Source organism: Rhinoderma darwinii, chromosome 4 (assembly GCF_050947455.1).
Source record: "Rhinoderma darwinii isolate aRhiDar2 chromosome 4, aRhiDar2.hap1, whole genome shotgun sequence".
NCBI lineage: Eukaryota > Metazoa > Chordata > Amphibia > Anura > Rhinodermatidae > Rhinoderma > Rhinoderma darwinii.
In genome coordinates this window covers 395,557,022-395,575,373 of record NC_134690.1, presented here as the reverse complement: position 1 = coordinate 395,575,373, position 18,352 = coordinate 395,557,022, and the positions used below count along the sequence as shown (strand labels likewise).

The window sequence follows — 18,352 nt, the reverse complement described above, 5'->3', positions numbered from 1 at the left end:
TGAAATGTTCTATAGCTGGTGGGAGTGTTGTTTCGTCTAGCCAATAAGAATGTCAGAAAAGTTAAAAGAGGCGGGGCTAGTTATGACAGCGAGGCTTGGGTTAGGGTGGGGCCTGGTGATGGGCGGCTGTGCTTCCATTCCCTCGATGTGATGTGATGGGCTTGGCCGCGGGGGAGGGGCAGCAACAGCATCAGCAGCAGCGGCAGGCAGCGGGACCGGTCCCGGGACGTCTATAGCTTACCGGAGGATGCACAGTTGAGTGGTGGCGGAGCTAGTCCCTAGGGGACTGGGTGTGTCCTGCCCCAGCCATGAATGATCAGGCCAAGACCCTGCAGAAATGGAACGCAAGCTTCAAGAAGGGCACGGACTTCGACTCGTGGGGGCAACTGGTGGAGGCCATAGATGAATATCAGATGTAAGTGGGAGCAGTGGTGCTGGGCGCCCCCTCTGTATACAGGTGTGACTGCAGACATGTGGATACCCCCTCCCCCTCTACAGGTGCAGCTGCTGGTTACATGGGGGTCTCCAGTCCTATATACCCTGAGATATGGGGTCCCCTGGTTGTATTCTGTTGGGGTGCATGCCCCCCAAAATGATCTCCTATACAGGTGCGTTACCTGTTCCAGATACCTAATATACGTGTGTGGGATCCCCCGCCCCTCAGTTCTGACTTTATGCTGTCATTTCTGAGGTACACTGGTTATTTGCCCCCCAATATGTATATAGTTGTCTGTCTCACAGGTGTGGGGGTTGGGCTACCTGCACTCCCCCCCCCCCCCAATTGTCTGACATTAATTTTGGGGTGTTCAGTCCTACATCCCCAGTATCTAATAACCATTGTGTATATTGGGTCCCCAACCCCAACTTTTGGGGTACAAGTTAATTTCCCCTCTTTCCAATTCTGTATTTATACAGGTATGATTGGTGGGTTACCTGTCCCATAGTCTCAGTATTTAATGGGCATATAGGGTCAACGGCTGCCCCTCAGTTATGGGGTTACTCCAACCCCACCCATTTCTTCCCTACCTTTAATTCTACCCATAGAAGTTTATAGGGAATTGCTTATATAATGTATGAATCTCCCAGACAGTAATAATCGATCCACCCGCTCCTAGAACTGCAGGGGAAGCCCTATGAATCGATCGGCTGTGAGTACTGACATCGCAGCTGTAAATTCCCCTCCACCGCCTCGTTATGGGATATTTAGGGAGTTTCTATTTATGCGGTTATTAATCCTGGGGTGTTTGCTGTGGCAGCCGGCGCCTCAGAAGAAAATAATAGAAACCGTTGTGTGTCCTCGCATGGCGTTTAATCGTGTAGCGTATGTAGGATCGCGCTAAAGCTGTCCAACCGACAGTACAACTCATTGCCAGTCTATGGGCCGCAGCGCCCCCAGGTGGAGGTCATTCTCTTGCCCCTTTTTATGTTCCCTGTTCATTAGAGAATCTGATACGTTTATTTTAGTAAATACTTGTGTTCCCCATTAAATAACAATTCTGGCACATATCTTCTTAGAACTCTACGTTGTGCCGTTCCTCTGTTATTCCTCCTAGAAATTTATGAATACGTTGACAACTGGGTGTTGTAATTCTCATAAAAGGGGCGTGCCCCTGTAGTGTCATACTGTGAACACTGATTGGACAATGTCAGTCTATGTAGGGACACACCCCCAACTGGTAACCCAGTTAAACATTTATTAATCCATTTCCAGGAGGAATAACAGAGGAACAGCAAGATGCTAATTGTTTTTTTATGGGGAATATAAGTATTTACTAGAGACAGACATGTGAGGAGAGTTACTAAGCCATAGGTCTACTTGCTGTCAGTGAATGGAAGTGTTTATTACGTTACGCATCCAGAGGCTAAGATTCCGTCTTGATGATGCCCAACTGAAGCAGGTGCTGGCCTCGTTAGTGTATCAGAGCTCTCTTGTCACCTGTGTGAGCAGGACTAGGTCCGTAAGGGTATTCAGCCTCTGACTAAAGAAAAATCACTGACAGCAAGCTGAGATCTTGAGAATGGTGTGGAAATGCAAAGTATATAAGAAGGGACAACCCATAAGGATGATATTAGTGAAGACCTGTGTATTCTACAGATCTGTATGTGTCAGTGCATCTCCCGGCTACATTTCTTGTGGGTAATTCTGCTCCCCGCTGACATGAAGCTTTGATACTGTAATGTAGATGTCATGGCCTCTCAGACACGCTCGCCCTTGTTGTAGTAGTCACTCGGACTGTGTAGTAATTAAAGGGGTTTTCCAACCATAGATGACATGTATACATACCGCTACTGTCTCTTTAAGTAAAAGTTCTTAAAGGGACACTACTCTATTGATTGGTCTTGTCTGTTCGGATATGTACAGTAGCCATTATTCATTATGTTTGTATCCCCTGTACAGGACAGACATTACTAATCGATCTTACAAGGCAAACAAAACCTGGTCCAGAGAACCATGTAAGGGTTAAGCATATGTCTTCTTTCTGGTAAAGCTGGGTGACTTCCAATATGGCGGCTATTACAACTACCACGAGGGTAGTCACCCATCTTTCCTGGAGGTCTGAATGGCAATTCTGCCTTGTTGTTCACCCACCCCTCATGTAAGTGATGGCTATTATTATTTATTTTGTAACCCGTCTTTCCCAGAATTATTATCCAAATTCTCCCACCCAGCTCTCCCAGACTTCTGAATGGCAAATCCGTCTAGTTATACAGTCAGAAACATGCTGCTATTGCATTGGCAGACTTAGATCCGTTGTTTTGCTGGCAGCGGCCTCATCTCCGTGTTGCGGCATATAAAAGAGCATGTTGCACACAGTAACACTCTATCTGCGCAGTGATTTCCTGGAGACTCTGTCAGTTGCAGGATTATTTGCTCCGGTTCCCACCCAGGCTCTCTGGCTGTTTTTGGGTGGAGACTTTCAACAGGATGTGAATAAGAGATGAAATCCATACACAGATGGGCAGCCGGCTCTGTACATGTATTCACACTACCTCCCTGCTATGCAGCTACTATCCACAGCTGAATCACTCTTAAAGGGACAGCGCACACAGATATAAAGGATATAATAAAACGTCTTATACGCAAACAAAAATAGGTGAAATCTTATTACTGCAGCGGGCTATAAAAGAGGGAGGGGGGATCCTGTATTAAACCCTTTATAGTTACAGATGTTACTGGGAAAGCTGGGTGGTGAGGCAGAATTGTGGAGGTAACCCCTGATGGACCGGCATATTGGTTGTCACCCAGCTTTCTGCCGATGGTTATTACTAAGAGCTGCATAACTACTTGACTGAAGAAGGCGACGAAGTGGGGCAGATTTAACAATAAATTTACCTCAGTTTCCTGATGTAAATACATGGAAAATATGACATCCATTCCGTGATGCCTCCGAAAGTACCGAAAAAAGCGGACGGGGCTTCAGACTAGCCAAGTACAAAGATTTCCCAGCTTTTCTGACTAAAAAAATGGCGGAAAACCACACCAGGTCCTTGATTCATCAACCGGACGTGCGTCGGCCTTATGGGGGGTTGATATTGATAAATCTCCCCCATAGTTCCTCATTTACCAAAGCAGAAAAATTGGCATTGTTACCCATAGCAACCAATCAGAGCTCAGCTTTCATTTCTTAAACTGTTCTGGGAAAATGAAAGCTGCGCTGTGATTGGTTGCTATGGGCAGCTAGGCCAATTTTTCTATTAGACAGGTTTGGTAGATGAGGCCCAAAGGTAATTTTTTAGTCATTCTTTGGGGTGCAGAGCTCAGTGGGGGTGGCCCTTTAGGGCGGTGAATGGGGTGCCATCTTGCTGAATATTTAATAATGAATTACTTTCTGTCTTTACAGATTAGCTCGGCAGTTACAGAAGGAAGCGCAGTCACCGGCCAACTCGTCCGACTTCACAGAGGACCATAAGGCAAGTGGTATTATTTCTGTCATGGATATTGTTAACAGACGATTCCACTCCAAGCCCCCCATCCCCAAATTAATAGTTAAATTCTATTTTTTAAGTAAAACTTTGATAATTCTTTAATATATTACTTCTATAATGAATTATGATTGATTGAGGTTGCAGGCCTCAAGTCTGTGGCTGCACTACTGAGAGATTCTGATGACAACAATTCACGTTCTGATTTGTCAGTTGCAGTGTTGTCATGAAAATCCAAGTTACCAAGTACAGAAATATCTACATCTTAGTCCTACAGTCTCTATAGTAGTGGTCACATGGGGTCAGAAAGCAAAAATATTGTAAAGTAGAAGGATATATGTACTATAATACTGCCCCCTATTTACAAGAATATAACTACTATAATACTGCCTCCTATATACAAGAATATAACTACTATAATACTGCTCCCTATATACAAGAGTATAACTACTATAATACTGCTCCTATATACAAGAATATAACTACTATAATACTGCCCCTATATACAAGAATATAACTACTATAATACTGCTCCTATATACAAGAATATAACTACTATAATACTGCCCCCTATTTACAAGAATATAACTACTATAATACTGCCTCCTATATACAAGAATATAACTACTATAATACTGCTCCCTATATACAAGAGTATAACTACTATAATACTGCTCCTATATACAAGAATATAACTACTATAATACTGCCCCTATATACAAGAATATAACTACTATAATACTGCTCCTATATACAAGAATATAACTACTATAATACTGCCCCCTATTTACAAGAATATAACTACTATAATACTGCCTCCTATATACAAGAATATAACTACTATAATACTGCTCCCTATATACAAGAGTATAACTACTATAATACTGCTCCTATATACAAGAATATAACTACTATAATACTGCCCCTATATACAAGAATATAACTACTATAATACTGCTCCTATATACAAGAATATAACTACTATAATACTGCTCCCTATATAGAAGAATATAACTGCTATAATACAGCCCCCTATATACAAGAATATAACTACTATAATACTGCCCCCTATATACAAGAATATAACTTAACTAATATAATACTGTCCCCTATATACAAGAATATACCTACTATAATACTGCCCCCTATATACAAGAATATAACTACTATAATACTGCCCCCTATATACAAGAATATAACTACTATAATACTGCCTCCTATATACAAGATTATAACTAATATAATACTGTCCCCTATATACAAGAATATAACTACTATAATACTGTCCCCTATATACAAGATTATAACTAATATAATACTGCCCCCTATATACAAGAATATAACTACTATAATACTGTCCCCTATATACAAGATTATAACTAATATAATACTGTCCCCTATATACAAGAATATAACTACTATAATACTGCCCCCTATATACAAGAATATAACTACTATAATACTGCCCCTATATACAAGAATATAACTACTATAATACTGCCCCCTATATACAAGAATATAACTACTATAATACTGCCCCCTATATACAAGAATATAACTACTATAATACTGCTCCCTATATACAAGAATATAACTACTATAATACTGCTCCCTATATACAAGAATATAACTACTATAATACTGCCCCCTATATACAAGAATATAACTACTATAATACTGCCCCTATATACAAGAATATAACTACTATAATACTGCCCCTATATACAAGAATATAACTACTATAATACTGCCCCTATATACAAGAATATAACTACTATAATACTGCCCCCTATATACAAGAATATAACTACTATAATACTGCCTCCTATATACAAGAATATAACTACTATAATACTGCCCCCTATATACAAGAATATAACTACTATAATACTGCTCCTATATACAAGAATATAATACTGCTCCCTATATACAAGAATATAACTACTATAATACTGCCCCCTATATACAAGAATATAACTACTATTATACTGCCCCCTATATACAAGAATATAACTACTATAATACTGCCCCCTATATACAAGAGTATAACTACTATAATACTGCCCCTATATACAAGAATATAACTACTATAATACTGCTCCTTATATACAAGAATATAACTACTATAATACTGGCCCTATATACAAGAATATAACTACTATAATACTGCTCCTTATATACAAGAATATAACTACTATAATACTGCCCCTATATACAGGAATATAACTACTATAATACTGCCACTATATACAAGAATATAACTACTATAATACTGCCCCCAATATGCAAGAATATAACTACTATAATACTGCCTCCTATATACAAGAATATAACTACTATAATACTGCCTCCTATATACAAGAATATAACTGCTATAATACTGCCTCCTATATACAAGAATATAACTACTATAATACTGCCCCTATATACAAGAATATAACTACTATAATACTGCCCCCAATATGCAAGAATATAACTACTATAATACTGCTCCTATATACAAGAATATAGCTACTATAATACCGCCCCCTATATACAAGAATATAACTACTACAATACTGCTCTTATATACAAGAATATATCTACTATAATACTGCCCCTATATACAAGCATATAACTACTATAATACTGCCCCCTATATACAAGAATATAACTACTATAATACTGCCCCTATATACAAGAATATAACTACTATAATACTACCCCTATATACAGTAATATAACTACTATAATACTGCCTCCTATATACAAGAATATAACTACTATAATACTGCCCATATATACAAGAATATAACTACTATAATACTACTCCCTATATACAAGACTAGAACTACTATAATACTGCCCCTATATACAAGAATATAACTACTATAATACTGCCCCCTATGTACAAGAATATAACTACTATAATACTGCTCCTATATACAAGAATATAACTACTATAATACTGCTCCTATATACAAGCATATAACTACTATAATACTGCTCCTATATACAAGAATATAACTACTATAATACTGCCCCTATATACAAGAATATAACTACTATAATACTGCCCCCTATATACAAGAATATAACTACTATAATACTGCCCCTATATACAAGAATATAACTACTATAATACTGCCCCTATATACAAGAATATAACTACTATAATACTGCCCCCTATATACAATAATATAACTACTATAATACTGCCCCTATATACAAGAGTATAACTACTATAATACTGCCCCTATATACAAGAATATAACTACTATAATACTGCTCCTTATATACAAGAATATAACTACTATAATACTGGCCCTATATACAAGAATATAACTACTATAATACTGCTCCTTATATACAAGAATATAACTACTATAATACTGCCCCTATATACAGGAATATAACTACTATAATACTGCCACTATATACAAGAATATAACTACTATAATACTGCCCCCAATATGCAAGAATATAACTACTATAATACTGCCTCCTATATACAAGAATATAACTACTATAATACTGCCTCCTATATACAAGAATATAACTGCTATAATACTGCCTCCTATATACAAGAATATAACTACTATAATACTGCCCCTATATACAAGAATATAACTACTATAATACTGCCCCCAATATGCAAGAATATAACTACTATAATACTGCTCCTATATACAAGAATATAGCTACTATAATACCGCCCCCTATATACAAGAATATAACTACTACAATACTGCTCTTATATACAAGAATATATCTACTATAATACTGCCCCTATATACAAGCATATAACTACTATAATACCGCCCCCTATATACAAGAATATAACTACTATAATACTGCCCCTATATACAAGAATATAACTACTATAATACTACCCCTATATACAGTAATATAACTACTATAATACTGCCTCCTATATACAAGAATATAACTACTATAATACTGCCCATATATACAAGAATATAACTACTATAATACTACTCCCTATATACAAGACTAGAACTACTATAATACTGCCCCTATATACAAGAATATAACTACTATAATACTGCTCCTATATACAAGCATATAACTACTATAATACTGCTCCTATATACAAGAATATAACTACTATAATACTGCCCCTATATACAAGAATATAACTACTATAATACTGCCCCTATATACAGGAATATAACTACTATAATACTGCCCCCTATGTACAAGAATATAACTACTATAATACTGCTCCTATATACAAGAATATAACTACTATAATACTGCTCCTATATACAAGAATATAACTACTATAATACTGCCCCTATATACAGGAATATAACTACTATAATACTGCCTCTATATACAAGAATATAACTACTATAATACTGCTCCTATATACAAGCATATAACTACTATAATACTGCTCCTATATACAAGAATATAACTACTATAATACTGCCCCTATATACAAGAATATAACTACTATAATACTGCCCCCTATATACAAGAATATAACTACTATAATACTGCCCCTATATACAAGAATATAACTACTATAATACTGCCCCTATATACAAGAATATAACTACTATAATACTGCCCCCTATATACAATAATATAACTACTATAATACTGCCCCTATATACAAGAATATAACTACTATAATACTGCCCCCTATGTACAAGAATATAGCTACTATAATACTGCCCCCCTATATACAAGAATATAACTACTATAATACTGCCCCTATATACAAGAATATAACTACTATAATACTGCCCCCTATGTACAAGAATATAACTACTATAATACTGCCCCTTATATACAAGAATATAACTACTATAATACTGCCCCCTATATACAAGAATATAACTACTATAATACTGCTCCTATATACAAGAATATAACTACTATAATACTGCTACCTATATACAAGAATATAACTACTATAATACTGCTCCCTATATACAAGAATATTACTACTATAATACTGCCCCTATATACAGGAATATAACTACTATAATACTGCCCCTATATACAAGAATATAACTACTATAATACTGCCCCCTATGTACAAGAATATAACTACTATAATACTGCCCCTTATATACAAGAATATAACTACTATAATACTGCCCCCTATATACAAGAATATAACTACTATAATACTGCTCCTATATACAAGAATATAACTACTATAATACTGCCCCCTATATACAAGAATATAACTACTATAATACTGCTCCTATATACAAGAATATAACTACTATAATACTGCTACCTATATACAAGAATATAACTACTATAATACTGCTCCTATATACAAGAATATAACTACTATAATACTGCTCCTATATACAAGAATATAACTACTATAATACTGCTCCCTATATACAAGAATATAACTACTATAATACTGCCCCCCTATGTACAAGAATATAACTACTATAATACTGCTCCTATATACAAGAATATAACTACTATAATACTGCTCCTATATACAAGAATATAACTACTATAATACTGCTCCTATATACAAGAATATAACTACTATAATACTGCCCCTATGTACAAGAATATAACTACTATAATACTGCTCCTATGTACAAGAATATAACTACTATAATACTGCTCCTATATACAAGAATATAACTACTATAATACTGCTCCTATATACAAGAATATAACTACTATAATACTGCTCCTATATACAAGAATATAACTACTATAATACTGCCCCTATATACAAGAATATAACTACTATAATACTGCCCCTATATACAAGAATATAACTACTATAATACTGCCCCCTATATACAAGAATATAACTACTATAATACTGCCCCTATATACAAGAATATAACTACTATAATACTACCCCTATATACAGGAATATAACTACTATAATACTGCCCCCTATATACAAGAATATAACTACTATAATACTGCTCCTATATACAAGAATATAACTACTATAATACTGCCCCGATATACAAGAATATAACTACTATAATACTGCCCCCTATATACAACAATATAACTACTATAATACTGCCCCTATATACAAGAATATAACTACTATAATACTGCCCCCTATATACAATAATATAACTACTATAATACTGCCCCTATATACAAGAATATAACTACTATAATACTGCCCCCTATGTACAAGAATATAGCTACTATAATACTGCCCCCCTATATACAAGAATATAACTACTATAATACTGCCCCTATATACAAGAATATAACTACTATAATACTGCCCCCTATGTACAAGAATATAACTACTATAATACTGCCCCTTATATACAAGAATATAACTACTATAATACTGCCCCCTATATACAAGAATATAACTACTATAATACTGCTCCTATATACAAGAATATAACTACTATAATACTGCTACCTATATACAAGAATATAACTACTATAATACTGCTCCCTATATACAAGAATATTACTACTATAATACTGCCCCTATATACAGGAATATAACTACTATAATACTGCCCCTATATACAAGAATATAACTACTATAATACTGCCCCCTATGTACAAGAATATAACTACTATAATACTGCCCCTTATATACAAGAATATAACTACTATAATACTGCCCCCTATATACAAGAATATAACTACTATAATACTGCTCCTATATACAAGAATATAACTACTATAATACTGCCCCCTATATACAAGAATATAACTACTATAATACTGCTCCTATATACAAGAATATAACTACTATAATACTGCTACCTATATACAAGAATATAACTACTATAATACTGCTCCTATATACAAGAATATAACTACTATAATACTGCTCCTATATACAAGAATATAACTACTATAATACTGCTCCCTATATACAAGAATATAACTACTATAATACTGCCCCCCTATGTACAAGAATATAACTACTATAATACTGCTCCTATATACAAGAATATAACTACTATAATACTGCTCCTATATACAAGAATATAACTACTATAATACTGCTCCTATATACAAGAATATAACTACTATAATACTGCCCCTATGTACAAGAATATAACTACTATAATACTGCTCCTATGTACAAGAATATAACTACTATAATACTGCTCCTATATACAAGAATATAACTACTATAATACTGCCCCTATATACAAGAATAGAACTACTATAATACTGCCCCTATATACAAGAATATAACTACTATAATACTGCTCCTATATACAAGAATATAACTACTATAATACTGCCACTATATACAAGAATATAACTACTATAATACTGCCTCCTATATACAAGAATATAACTACTATAATACTGCTCCTATATACAAGAATATAACTACTATAATACTGCCACTATATACAAGAATATAACTACTATAATACTGCTCCTATATACAAGAATATAACTACTATAATACTGTCCCAATATACAAGAATATAACTACTATAATACTGCCCCCTAGGATAATATATTATAATAGTTCCCTGTCAGTAATAACATTTCTGTGCTGTTATAAGTAGTAATATTTCGCCCTCGGTGTAGTCTTGCAGGGGGACGTTCCTCCTCTATACTCATATGGTGTAAATCAGATTTTCACTGCCCTGCGGGTCAAACATTTCCTGTTTTATCTCCCGGGGATGGTCATCTTCTTCCACGTATACGAGGCTAGGTAGAGAACAATGTTGGAGGGGGAGGGGTATCTTCTCCGCCAAGACATTACTAATATCAAGGCTTAAAATGTGCATCTCATTTAGGTTCTCTTCTTGGAGTTTATAGAACGAGAAGACCATTTAACATTCTTGAAAGATTATCTCAGACCCTGAAAAGGCTTAAACAGGAAAGACACATCAAGTAATAATTCCTCTAAGGGCTATGATGGCCCCGGGGGTCGGGCCCTTGCAGAGCTTGTGATAGATGCTTTGTCAGCAGGCCAGGACTTGACTGACACCTGCGAATTGTGTGTCCGAGACACGGGGTTCTGGTTTCCTATGTAAGATGCAGTCGTTCATAGGAAACCTGAGGATGTGTGACATTTATATCACCGGTTATCCTCGTCTCATCCCGCCGCCCACGTCTCTGGTAAGAAGAGTGATAAGATTCCTTTTCCCACAATCCCTCATGTCAACTTCTCCAGCTCAGTTTCTCCTGTATAGTTTAATTTCTATATGAATTTCAAGGGATATAACTAGAATTCTTAATCTAATCTATCACCTCGATTGACTTTTATATGTGAGAGTGTAGTGGGCATGCTCTGTGACATGTTCATAGAGTAGGAGCTGAACTTTTGTCAATGGTGGATCCTGTGTTCTCTATATACAGGTGTTACTTATGTAATCCTGCCTCTGATGGTAATGAGATGACTGCTGTCTCTGCCTTGTACACAGCACACGCTGAAAAGTGATCTCTACAAAACAGGCCTATTGTGCATGCTCATTTACCAGTGTGAAAACGGGTAATTGGACATACTAGTGTCCCCTTTTCTTAACGTTGACTCCTAATTAACACTGATATTTTTTTATTTCCGCTCTAATGATGAGCTGGACAGACTAGAAAGAGCCTTTACTCCCTGTCTGTCCAAAAATGGACAACCCCTTTAAGTTGCCGTTTTTTTTTCTCCGTCCTTTCGTTCTTATTTGCAGCGTTCAGGAGTTATTAAACACTCGCACTCTCACTTTCTAAACACGGTCACGGGTCTCATGAACTTTTGTAAAAAGTTAATACTCCAAACACTACAAAAGCTCGGAGCCTTTATGACTTTTCTGGGATTTGGAGGTTTGAAAGTATATGGAAAGTGGATCACATCTTGGCAATCCCCCAGTAGGTATTATTCATCAGTGCTCTGAAAAGCAGCCGCACCCAGCTTTAAATGTGGAGATGACGGCTCACTTATGACCATGGACGCAAAGTATGTCTGTACGAGGACCGATCCGTGTTCCAGTCGCTTGCAGGACACCCCCCCCCCCCGGTCATCTGGTACATGACACCGTTTACTTTCCACGGACCGTTCAAATCATACTGAAGAAACACCGATACATTTTGTTGATATTGTTTGGCCTATAGTCTATATTTTCTATACAGTTGATTGCTATCTATTGTTCACTGTTATCAGCCATCAGGTTAGGAAGAGATACTGCCTAGAGATGCTGGTATTTTTAGTTGTTTATTTGTAGGTTCGCACACCGGTTGTATTTCATCTGTAGGGTTTCTTTTGCTTTACCCAAACACTTCTTGCACATGACAGAGATCAGGCCCTTTTTCACGTCCGAGTTCTCCTCACGTTCGTCTGAATAAGCCCTTATACTCCAGAGCTGCACTCACTATTCTGCTGGTGGAGTCACTGTGTACATACATTACATGACTTATCCTGTACTGATCCTGAGTTATATCCTGTATTATACTCCAGAGCTGCACTCACTATACTGCTGGTGGAATCACTGTGCACATACATTACATTACTTATCCTGTACTGATCCTGAGTTACATCCTGTATTATACTCCAGAGCTGCACTCACTATTCTGCTGGTGGAGTCACTGTGTACATACATTACTTATCCTGTACTGATCCTGAGTTACATCCTGTATTATACTCTAGAGCTGCACTCACTATTCTGCTGGTGGAATCACTGTGTACATACATTACATTACTTATCCTGTACTGATCCTGAGTTACATCCTGTATTATACTCCAGAGCTGCACTCACTATTCTGCTGGTGGAGTCACTGTGTACGTACATTACTTATCCTGTACTGATCCTGAGTTAGATCCTGTATTATACTCTAGAGCTGCACTCACTATTCTGCTGGTGGAGTCACTGTGTACATACATTACATTACTTATCCTGTACTGATCCTGAGTTACATCCTGTATTATACTCCAGAGCTGCACTCACTATTCTGCTGGTGGAGTCACTGTGTACATACATTACATTTCTGTATCTTGTACTGATCCTGAGTTACATCCTGTATTATACTCCAGAGCTGCACTCACTATTCTGCTGGTGGAGTCACTGTGTACATACATTACATTACTTATCCTGTACTGATCCGGAGTTACATCCTGTATTATACTCCAGAGCTGCACTCACTATTCTGCTGGTGGAGTCACTGTGTACATACATTACATTACTTATCCTGTACTGATCCTGAGTTACATCCTGTATTATACTCCAGAGCTGCACTCACTATTCTGCTGGTGGAGTCACTGTGTACATACATTACATTACTGATTTTGAATTACAGCCTGTATTATGCTCCAGGGCTTCATTCTCCGTTTTCCTGGTCATCATTGGAACTAGTCAGCAAACGTGTTGACAAACAATAAACTAAGATTTTATAATGCAGGTGGACAGTTAGTTTTTCCTACATCAGATTACCTGTGCATTACCCTTTTGTTAAGAGGACATTTCCCAGAATGCAATTCACCAGAGTAAGCTTTGTGCAGTCCCTGAACAAACCAGAATTGTATTATATTTAATCTATGAAGTCTGCAAAATTGTGAATGCAGCTCTTGGAGTACATGGTTCAGCCATAACATAAAACCACTGACAGGTGAAGTGAATAACATTGATGATCTGGTTACAATGGCGCCTGATAAGGGGGGTTGGTGGATTAGGCAGCAAGTGATCAGTCCGTTCTTGAAGTTGATTTTGGAAGCAGATAAAATGGTCAAGTGTAAGGACCTGAGGGACTGTGACCAGGGACAAAATGTGATGTCCAGATGACAGGGTCAGAACGTGTCCAAATCGGCCGATCTTGTGGGGTGTTCCCGATTATGTAGTGGTTGGCAAAAAAGGAAAACCGGTGACCTGGCGACAGGATCATGGGCCCCCGAAGCTCACTGATGCATGTGGGGAGTGAAGGCTAGAAAATCTGCTCCGATCCCACAGAAAAACGACTGTAGTATAAAGTGCTGAAAAAGTCACTGCTGGCGATGCTAGAAAGATGTCCGAACACGCAGAGCATCGCAGCTCGCTGTATACGGGGCTGCGTAGCTGCAGACCGGACAGAGGGCCAATACTGACCCCAGTCCGCTGCCAAGAATACACACACACACGTACAAGGGAGATCAGATTGTGAGCCACATTGGGGACATAAAGGGTTAATGTTGTTAGAGATGACTGCGTGCCCTAACCAGACTAAACGGAGTAGCAGAGCTGAGGAGCGTGAAAATAAATTTGTGACATTACAATTGTTCTTTATGCTGTCACCAAAAACTGGATGTAGAAGAAAGTGGGAAAACCTCTCTAGATAATGTCCACGTTTCAATGTCCTGGTGATAAGTGGCCACATAGTGTCTGGCAGCCGCTTATCTCCCCCTTGTGGAGATGACATAATGGAACCCATACAATAGAATGCAGTGGAATGCTATTAAAGTTGTTTCTTTTGACAAGTCTCATAATGTTGAGAGCTTTACTTCTCCTGTACTGACCTTGAGTTATGTTATGTCTTCCTCCAGTCACATCCAGAGCTGTATTTAAACTTCTGCTTTCCAATTATCTGTCAGCAGCCCGTCACTGGTTTGCTGTGGGAGATGTCCGGTTCTGATTATATACTGCAATGTAATGTAGAAAAAACAAATGTACAATATAGCGCAGAAAGCATGTATATATGTATAAAAGTGTCTAGTCCATATATAGTGAATTATGTTCTCCAAATATAGCTAAAGTCTTGTGTTTGGTTTTTTCCCTCTCGTAGAAAACGATTGGAAAAATTGCAACATGCCTAGAGCTACGCAGCGCCGCCCTGCAGGTAGGTGTTATGTCTACACAATCTGTTGCTATTTGAAGTAATAGCTAGAACTTTTTTATTTTTGTTATAGAAGCCGATTGATGTCCCAGTATAAAGTCTATACTAGCTTTAGAGCCCGGAGCTAAGCTGGGCCCCAAACTTTCCAGAGTCCGTGCCCCATTTGTGCTTCCCATCATAGTTTAATAGCATTTTAGCTGCCTGCAGCCACCACTAGGGGGAGCTCACCGCATATAGATTTATACAGCTGGTATTGATTTCAAGGGGCGCTGTTTAAATCTCATGCACTGAGCTCCCCCTAGTGGTGGCTGTTGGCAGCTAAAATGTTATTAAACTCTATGCATGTGATTTGGAGCTCTGTAGCGGTGAGGCCACGGTGACTTCTCCATAGTGACGTGTCATGAGCTGGCAGGGGTGCAGTGATCAGTGGAGCTCGGTCTTGTGTACATTGACTGAGCGGTAAATTCCTGGCCGTCCGCCTCTATTCATTGACAGCTGTGAGATGCCTGGCAGCGTGCCACCCCCACAACAGAACCGGCCTGAATGAATCGCCCCCAGTGTAACCTCAGTCCCAGCATGAAGGGCGTGGACCCGCGACTATATTATTATTCTAGCATTATAACTGATCGCTGATGTAACATTATATCCATAGAACGGGACATCCCATAGTGACCCCGAACTAAAGGAGAGCTAGACCTAAAGCCGGCAGCTTATAAGAGGAGCGGATGATATCAGTCACACGTATGGAGGGTCTCCGCACTGGAGATATGTGACATAAAGTAGGGACCATGGGGGCAGGGATTTGTCTGGACTTACTATCACTCATCCTTTTAAAGAACAACGTCAGCCTCTGCCCAGCCTGAAATGGCTGATAACAGGGAACAATAGAAGCATTAGTATTGGTCCCATATGAGGATTAGGCTCTGATTCCGCTCCTAGATCCCATCCCAAATGCGCGGACATTCAATGCTGAATCGGGTATTTTATACGTTCTGCGGAAAAAATCTGTGTGGATTTTTGCCTGCGTTGCGGGGGAAAAAAAATCCACGAGAATAATGAGCATGTTAAATATTCGCGTGGATTCAGCGTGAAACGCCGCAGATTACCTCAAGTGTCAGCCTCCGATTTCTGCCGCAGATTCTTTGTGCAATACATCGCAGCGTTTCCCAGGTAAATCCTGAGCGTGTGAATAACGCCTGAGGTGAAGGTGGCGCCGGGAGGTTTACGTGGTGATTGTCTGAGGGCAGCGGGGGGTTTGGCGGAGGCGGCTGTCCTCATACGTCATCACATCCACTAAACCTTCCTCTCTCCTCCCGGCAGTCCTCACAGTCTCAAGAAGGATTCAAGATGGAAGATCTCAAGAAATTAGAACCAAGTAAGTTTCTTCTCCTGAGTTCAGTTTACAAGTCGTCACTGAGGGGTGATGCAGCAGAGCCGGGAACGTGCGCCCACCGATCCTGTGAACTAGATACCCTGCTCCTGGGGACCCCCTTCCAATTTCAGTTGCAGAGTAAAAGGTGCATTGGTTGTCACAGGGCGGACACACAGTATAGGGCCCCGGTGCAGAAATGTTTTTGGGTCCCCTTCCAAAGATATGTGAATAAAATAATGCACGATGATCACCCACACATTGGATACATGCCGCTCACGCGCCGGGCTCATGCCGCTCACGCGCCGGGCTCATGCCGCTCTCCCGCTCCTGTGTCACACTTGCTGATGTCACACGAGTTCCTATTACATTGTAGTGATTACATAACTGATTTCTTTTGACCAGTGCTGACATAGCTCCGCCCTCAGTATGATTAAGCTCCACCCACTCCAGATGCTGTAAATACTAAGAGGTTCTTTGGGACCCCCGTCTTTTAGCCGGCGCCACCAGGAAACTCCCCGTTACCTCAAATTGGCCTCATAGATGAACTTGCAAGGGGTCATTATCTGGCCCAGACGACCCCTTTAACGCAGTGTTTTTATCGTTTTTCCTTTACGTTGTCGCCGTTTTTTAAAATCGCTCAGATATTTATTTGTTATTAACTCTTGCTGTTCCCTCACATTCCAGTCCTAGACAACCTTCTGACCTTTCACAAAGAATTCCCCTTTGATGTTCAGCCTGTTCCTTTAAGGTAAGTGAGGAAGACTCATGATATCGCTGAGTATGAGCTGTAATGTGGGACCGTACTTTTTGTTTTGGGGAGGGGGGGGGGTCATCAGTTATTCCTTTATGTGTAGATCCATATTGGATATCCGTTTGATATGGGAGAAAATGTGGATGAAAATATAGATGAGGAAACACAGCACTTATAAAAAAAAAAAGATAGACATAAGTGCATCCGTATTACATGCCAATCCACCTCCTGACTCTGTCCATCCCCTTTGCTTTACACTACAGCTTTGCTTGTACAGTTCGGTTCGGCTGCTGTGTATAAACAAGCTTACCAGGTCGTCATTTTCATTACAGGAAATATTGGCAGCACTCACACTCTTATATTTTTTTATGTTATGTTCTCCCACGCCATGTCCTCCATTGCAATGAATGGAAACCCTAAGAGGAGTGATTTGCATCTCCAGCCCTTCAGGAGTATTTCCAGTATTCCTGCCCTATGTTAGAGTAACTACAGGTGTGACTAGTGGCTTAATATGTATTCACAAGGCTTACCGATCTGGAAAGAGGTGAGGAGGAGAGATCCGGGCT

The 18,352-nt window shown here is 38.6% G+C and overlaps 2 protein-coding genes across 3 annotated transcripts in view; both read left to right on the top strand.

Moving 5' to 3' along the window:
• Positions 1-18,352, top strand: part of TAF1A (TATA-box binding protein associated factor, RNA polymerase I subunit A) — a 471,716-nt gene that overhangs the window by 293,761 nt on the left and 159,603 nt on the right. The gene's annotated exons all lie outside the window — the stretch shown is intronic.
• AIDA (axin interactor, dorsalization associated) overlaps positions 151-18,352 on the top strand; it is a 29,845-nt gene continuing 11,643 nt past the window's right edge. Inside the window, exons 1-5 of the mRNA XM_075863367.1 lie at positions 151-415; positions 3,843-3,912; positions 15,613-15,666; positions 16,984-17,038; positions 17,720-17,783. Of these exons, the coding sequence (XP_075719482.1) occupies positions 309-415; positions 3,843-3,912; positions 15,613-15,666; positions 16,984-17,038; positions 17,720-17,783 (350 nt within the window). The 5' untranslated portion in view covers positions 151-308. The remainder of the gene's footprint in view (positions 416-3,842; positions 3,913-15,612; positions 15,667-16,983; positions 17,039-17,719; positions 17,784-18,352) is intronic.